At 53.5% G+C, this 7,552-nt stretch overlaps 2 protein-coding genes across 2 annotated transcripts; both read left to right on the forward strand.

Annotated features, from left to right (window-relative positions):
• Positions 1-215: 215 nt before the first annotated feature.
• JKF63_04029 (uncharacterized protein) lies at positions 216-1,931 on the forward strand (the record flags this gene model as incomplete). The annotated part of the gene is made up of 1 exon (XM_067900024.1): positions 216-1,931. The coding sequence occupies one exon, from the start codon at positions 216-218 to the stop codon at positions 1,929-1,931; it is 1,716 nt and encodes a 571-aa protein (XP_067755230.1).
• Positions 1,932-3,424: 1,493 nt separating this feature from the next.
• On the forward strand, positions 3,425-4,762 carry JKF63_04030 (uncharacterized protein; the record flags this gene model as incomplete). The annotated part of the gene is made up of 1 exon (XM_067900025.1): positions 3,425-4,762. One exon carries the CDS (start codon positions 3,425-3,427, stop codon positions 4,760-4,762), a length of 1,338 nt encoding a protein of 445 aa, XP_067755231.1.
• Positions 4,763-7,552: the final 2,790 nt, after the last annotated feature.

The raw sequence follows: 7,552 nt of genomic DNA on the forward strand, positions 1-7,552 counted from the left end.
CCGCTCACGAAAAGCTGAACCTGACTGGTTTGCACCCTGGCTCTCGTTTTCTCGTTGGTTATACGAACACACAAACACACACGTGCGCTCGCGCGCGCTGATCTTCGATATTGTATTCGTCCGCGATGGGTGGATGGGTGGGTGGGGGGACCCTCAAGAAGCTGAAAAAGGCAACAACTCCCCTGTGGGGTGCTCCTGTATTGTCTGAGCATCGTATGCAAGAGGACATCGGTGATGAGGCGAACCACAGGATCGGTCCGGCGACTCCTGTGCTTCCCAACCCTCTCACCATTCTGCTCGTTGGGGAAGGAAATCTGAGCTTCACCTATGCGCTTATCAGACGGCTGTCCCGCAGCGCGGCTGTCCGCCGTGCGACGCAAAGTGATGTTTCTCCGGACGAGCGCCGGCACGGGTCTGTGGTGAGGGTGATTGCCACCACTTTCGACAATGTAACAGAGCTTCAGCGCAAGTACCCAGAGACGGTAGGATTTCTCGCCTACTTTTCGGCAAAGCAGCGCGTATCTGTGCGCTACTATGGCGATGTGAACGCGACCTCGCTTTTGTCTGCACCAGTTTCGCTACGAAACCATCCGTGCCATCTCCTCATGTTTAATAATCCTCACATCGGGTTCGAGGATCTCTACAGACAGCGCTCCCTCCTTTCGCACTTCTTCCACAGCGCACGCGAACTCTACCGCGCTTCGGCGACACTGGACTCTCCACAAGAGATCGTTGTCACCCTTTGCGACGACCAGGCGCGGCGGTGGGACTTGCTGGGTTGTGCGGCTCGTAGCGGTTACATTTGCGTTGCGGCTGTGCTGCTTCGCGCCGCTGACTTCCCCGAATATACAAATCGCCGTCACCAGAGCGACGCTGCATTTCCGTTTGGCATCATGGTCCAGTACTACTTTGTTTTGTTCCAGGCGGAGCTGCATGAGGTGTTACTCCACCTCTCCGCAGAGGTGTCGTTGTGGACGCCGGAGCGGTCTTCATCCCTCGATGAGAATCCGCCGCGCAGGGAGAGTTTTTCCGAGTGGTTGGCAGTGGCACATTCGAGTCTGGGGTCTTGTGCTCAATCAGTCAAACGGGAGGCTGAGTTCAGGGAATCCGTGCCGATAGACACGTTTGTGTCGACCGACGAGGACTTCTCTGTGAACAGCTCTGCAACTTTTTTGCACCAACCTTTACCGCTCCTACACCCAACGCTCGTTGCCCGCGTTGTGGCGCAAGTAGTTCTGGGCTCTTGCTTTGCCCACTCGTCAGGGCATCGTGGAGAGGCGTTCATGCCGTACTTGCCGAGCTCCACGTGGGCCAGTCTTTATCGTGCACAGCGCTTGGCAGAGGAGCATCGTCGTACCTCTGATCCTGCGGCGCCAGCCATGGCACCTATGCTACCGCCTCAGCTGGATACCTCGATTCTGGGTCGCCCCTTGACAGCGAGAGAAGCCAAGAAACTCGAGCGCTACCTGTCTGGTTACGGTGCCGCGATGAAGGCAGGGGCTGAGCAACGTCGCCAAGCTGCGTCGGCAGCGTCTTGTACGTGGAGGTGCGAGACCTGCCAGCCTCCTCGAGTGTTTCAGACAGAAGAGGATATGCGTCAGCATCGGCTTGCGAAGCACACTAGTGCCCCTCATTTGGCCCCGACGCTGTATGCGCGCGTGCATAAGCAGATTGAGGCCCCACGCGACCCACTGGCGATGGCCCTGGACGAGATGCGCTTGGAAGACAGAGGCGCTACTGATTACTGCGACATTTGCGGGCTGCAGTTCAAAAGTTGCGACGCTTACGAGGAGCACCTCCGCTACTTATCTCCTCTTCCAGGTGACGCCGCAGCCGACCTAGTGTGCAACCTGTGCCAGCCACCCAAGTCCTTTACCGACCGCCGTGCTCTTGAACAGCATCGAGCCACAAAACACGAGTCAGCAGACTGAGTTATAGATGAGAGTACAGTCCGAGTAATGTTCGACCGCATTGCGCTGACTAAGGGAATCGACAAGTAACGGCTTCTTGGTGATCCACGTAAAGGTACAATGGCTTCACTGCCAGTAAGTCAGGGGGATTCGACACCGGGCAGGGGCTCGTCCTTTTTCCAACTCTTCCATTGTTTCTCATCTTCCTGTTCCGCCTCATGGTGTGCAAGGAACATGGCGTTCCTCTCCCTCTCTCCCTCCCTTCATCCCCTTCCTTGTGGATCTCGAATGCGTGTGCACAACGCGCGGGTTTGAAAACAAAATAAGTGAACAAAGGAGAACGGCAACGCTGCTCTTGTACAGCCGGGCCACAATGACCTCTTTTCAATTCGTGACGCTGTACGACACTCTACGCTTCAACTTTGTGGATTTGGACCAGTTGACGGAGACCTACGACACATCCTTCTATGGCGAGTAATGTGACGCACTGGCTCGAGTGCCAACGGATGTGCACGCACCCAACTACTGGGATTCCCAATGGCCTACACCCTCGGCAAGGTTGAGGGAAAAGGAGAGGATTATCACGGGCACGTGTCCGCCGTGTCCGTGGCACCAACGTTTCGGCGCTTGGCCCTAGGTGAGACACTCATGTGAGACTTGGCACAAGTCAGTGAGTTTGTGCACAACGCTTACTTTGTCGACCTCTTTGTCCGCAAGAGTAACCAGGTCGCACACGATATGTACCATCGACTGAGCTACATTGTGTACCGCACGGTACTCGGCTATTACCGTGGCGACGGCCCAAAGGGTCCCTTCAAGAATGACGAGAACGCGCTGGACATGCGCATCGCTCTGTCGCGCGACAGGGAGCGGCGCACAAGTAGCGTCATTCCGCTAGAGAAGCCAATCAAACCACATGAGCTGGAGTGGACATGGGTCCCCGGGGCGTATGGCCAAGTTGTAAATGAAATGATGCGAGCAGAGCGGTTGGAAAACCCAAAGAAAAGACTCAAAGAAATCACGGGCCGTCCGAATCGCAGGCCAACTCTCATGCGTTTCGCCACGTGCGTGGCGGTTTTTATAACGGTTCCCGAGTGTGTGTGTGTGTGTGTGTGGGGTACCCTCTCTCGCTACTCGTCTGTGGGATCGAAGGGCCTAGGCAATTCGTGCCATCTCACACCCATGGTTCTGCGTGCGCTGTATGTGAATACATGTACAGATTTGCATGAGTGTATGGGAGCGGTAACTGCTATATCGATCTTGAAGGCTGCACGGGGTGCTGTGTGCCAGATGACTGAAGAGAACACGGAGAAATATCAATAGACGTGTTTTTCAGCTCCCATCCATTCATCTTCTCTCCACCTTCCTCACAACCCCCCTCACTCCGCCCTCCAAAAAAATATCTGTTCATGTTTTCCTGCTGCAATGCAACGCGGCAGACCCCGGATCAGCGATTGGGACACAGAGACGTATCGTTCCGTTCAACGGTCTATTCCCTACGGGAATCAGAAAGGATGCGTTCTCGGAAATCACACCTTTCTAACTCACCACTGCATCGAGTGGTACAGCGGCCAGCTGTGCGGATAGCCCTTTACCTACTTCTTTTCATCATAGCTTATTTAGCACCGCTATGCGTGTACTTTGAACGGGATGTATTGGTCACTTTCGAAGATACTCATCGTCCCGGCGAGACATTCATAAGCGATGAGCGTTTTTTTCAGTGCATGGCGGATCGCCTCTCGCAAAGCGAGGAGCACTCTAATCGAATACCTTACGTGATCTTACCTGTGACACTGGACTACCAGGACATTAAAGTTCTCTTTTGCAACATCACCGCTCCGATTACGTATATTATGTTCATAAACAACGGCGAGTTTGATCCTCTGCGCAAGCTCTTAGACCGTCTTTCCGACAAGATGAGCGACTACCTGGATAAAAGGCTCTTTATAATTCACCACCCAGAAAATGTTGGCTACGCCGCAGCTGTCAATGAAGGGCTACGCCACGCTCTCACTTTCTCAGTAGAGAGGGTGCCGTGGGTATTCATCACCAATGCCGATGTGCGCTTCGGGCAAGGCCTCATCGAGGATTTTATCGCGAAGGTGAACAAGGAGACGGAGAACCAGACGACGCGTATGAAGGAGCTCGAGGCAGAGGTTGCGGCTGAACCAACGGCACTAAAGAATGTGGCTGATGCGCGGTTTACTTACCGCAGCGACAAACCCCCTGTCGTTACCGCACCCTCTTTACCCTATCGCATTCGGGCAATGCCCCCGGAGGAGATGGTGAGGGAGTTCGAAGACACATACGGCGTCTTTTACACTTCACACGTACCGTACATGTCCACTTTTGCCCTACCTCGCCTCACCATCGCGACTGTGGGGTTCTTTGACGAAAACCACTACCCAGCCTACGGCGAGGATCACGACTATGCTTGGCGCATGCACGCGCTTGGATTTAAAGTTTACTGTTCCAAAAGAGGCCGATATGTTCACATTGAAAACGCAAACCTGGACGCTGACAGATTGAGCAAGGAATATGGTTTATACAAGTATACCGCCTATGTCCAGCAGAGCCTCAAGTTCGCGCGGATGAACTACCAACCGATTCGTCTCGAGTACCGTCGGACCAAGTGGTTTCCCAATCAGCGAATTGTTGAAACGGATATGGGACGCATGCCTTTACCTTTCCGTGGAAACCTCCCAGTCGATATGTGGGTTGTGGATACTCAACGACGGGAAACGATCATCGATATGGGTGAGGCTCGACGCTGCCGCTCTGTCCACAGGCTCTACAACCTCAGCCTTCTTGACTTTAACGTGTCGGCAATTACCGATCATCAGCAGAAATGATAACAAGCACCATCTTTCTTGGTGCTGAGAAAGGGCGCATTAGTTTCTAATCCTATTATTGCAGCATATGCTGCTACCGATACTGTTTTCAAAATATGTGAACTCAGAGAGCTCGAGGTTGTGATCACGCTTGAATTTGTTTCTCCGATGTGTCTCCATGAAAAGGAATTTAATAGCCCAGTGCGCAAATTTGGTTTTGGTGGGCTTTGCTAGAACTGTTTTCCTTTTTTTTTCCACCATCTGTTCACGCGACTCATGCGCACTGGCCATGTAGGGACTATTCTCACTTGTGTGTAGCGTCTTTATTAGCTCGTATCGGAAACCCATTCCGTATTTCTTCCCTCAGGGTCGCTGGGAATGGCTACCTCGCGCCTGTTGTTGTGACACACTAGAGCTTAATACTCTTTGCTCCGTTTATGTGCGTTACATGCGCTACGGGTGTATGTGCCCACACCAAAAGTCAGATTTTCACGCCTCCAGGACGCTCTGCAAACACCCCAGGGCCTCGACTGCCATCCTTCTCGTATCCAAGGAAGATGTAGAGGCCCCCCAAATATAATGATTCCTTCTCTGTCGGCGCTGCAGTTTCCTTGGCTATTTCCACATGTATATTTCTTCGCACTTTTGACTCTCTTCTTCTTGTGAGCGCACGTGTACACATATGGGAGAGACAATTCATCACTCGTAGCCTCACATCACCATCGTTTTTTTTCTCATCATCTCATCCACCATGGCCAAGGGAAAGCGCTCCGCTGATGCCAAGGGCAGCCAGAAGCGCCAGAAGAAGGTGCTGCGCGACAACATCCGCGGCATCACGCACGGCTGCATCCGCCGCATGGCGCGCCGCGGTGGCGTGAAGCGCATCTCGAGTGAGATCTACGAGGAGGTGCGCCGTCTGCTGAAGGCGTACGTGGAGGACATTGTTCGCTCCAGCACGGCCTACACCGAGTACGCGCGCAAGAAGACCGTGACGGCCTCTGACGTCGTGAACGCGCTTCGCAAGCGCGGCCACATCCTGTACGGCTACGCGTAAGCATGCATGCCTTAGTCTCGTTTCCGCCTCTCTCTCTCTCGCTTAGACACACCTGCGTGAGCGACAGGGGCGGCCAGGGACACGTGTATGTGTGTGTGCGTGTGTGCCCATTCATAGAGAAACTCTTTTATTTTCTTGTGTTCTTTCGAACCGCCTTTGGAATCCCCCTGGGTTGCTGATGGCTTTTTTTTTGTAGTTTACGACTACCCCTGTGACTGACCTTCCCCTCCCCTCCTCACTGGGGGGAAAGAGAGAAACCAGAGAAGATAGGAACAGTCTGTAGTGCGTGTGTTGTGATTGGGGAGAGAGGGCCCCAAACCCCGCGTACATTATCTGCACGCGTGTGCCTCATCCCCTGCTGCCGGGTGAACGCACTCACCTGTTTACAATGAAGCGCTGCGCGTCGATGCTGCCTGGGTCGCTCTCACCCAATCAGCGTACACACCCACACCCTCATGGACAAGAAAACGGGCACGGTAAAGCTGAACCACATCCGCCTTGAAGACGTTGATCGCATTTCCCCGCTGCTGGCACTCCACTATTTCTCTCACCCCACATGCCCGTTTTGATTTTTGCTTGCAGGGCCTTCTTGCGCGCCCATCCCCATCGCGCACACAAAAACCACACACACACACACACACACTCACACTCACACTCACACTCACACTCACACTCACACTCACACTCACACTCACACTCACACACACACACACACACACACACACACACTACCACCTCCACCTCCACCACCACCACCACCTACACCATCAAGCAAAGCTTCACCGCTCAAGACTACTTCCTGTCCTCTCCCGCTACCTGGTTCTCACCACCATGCCCGCCAGCCTTGCGAAGTATTTCATGGTCTCGATGACCCTCGCGGTGCTCGTCACCTCCGCTGAGGCGATGAATGCCTGCTGAATCGAGAACTGTGAGCTGTGCGGTGAAATCAACAGCACGGATTGCAATAAGTATCCAAGTATATACGATATCCAACGTTTATCGGAGTGCAAACCGCACGAATGCGACTTTTCTGACTGTGTGCAATGCTAAAAGGTAGGCCTTTGAGAGTGCCGAAAATGTGAGATGGGCTTCATCGAGACTTATGGAGATTGTGAAGTAGCCCCCTGCTTCAAAGAAGGTTGTGACAGCTGCGGAGACAACGGGGCGTGCGATTACTGCGCTGAAGGCTACCACATGGAGGGCAGTGTGTGCGTAAGGAGCTCGTGCAAACGCGACAAATGTACCAAGTGCTATACGAAAGGTGCCTGCACAGAGTGCCAAGCGGACTTCCACGCGAACAAGGCGGGCAATCGTGTGTTGCCCGGAAACGGTGCCGTCTTGGTGAAGTGCACCGTTGCCGCTGTGGTTGGACTGGCGGCGACTGCCGTAGTCTATGTTCTCTAAGCGGTAGAAAAGTCGTCGTGCTTTGAGAAGGCATCCGAGCAATTCAGCGAAAGTTCACGGGGAAGCTCGCAGGATCCCCCCAAAAACAACAACAACAATCAACCGAGGACGGTGCGTACACACAAATGGAGCGACTGTAACTGTTGGTGCGACGCACATCGCGTGGAACCGCTTTGTGTGCATTTTGTTTTTTACTTGAAAAAATTCCTCTCTTTCTTCTTTTTTCTTTCAGTATATGTTTCTTCCCGTTTAAACTGGGTGTGGCGCCGTCGCTGTTCCCCTTCTCTGGTGTGGTTCTCTTGACGTCGCACAAACACCTCTCTGTATTCTACGAGTTCCCCTCCTTGTTAGCG

This window comes from Porcisia hertigi, chromosome 31 (assembly GCF_017918235.1).
Source record: "Porcisia hertigi strain C119 chromosome 31, whole genome shotgun sequence".
Lineage (NCBI taxonomy): Eukaryota > Euglenozoa > Kinetoplastea > Trypanosomatida > Trypanosomatidae > Porcisia > Porcisia hertigi.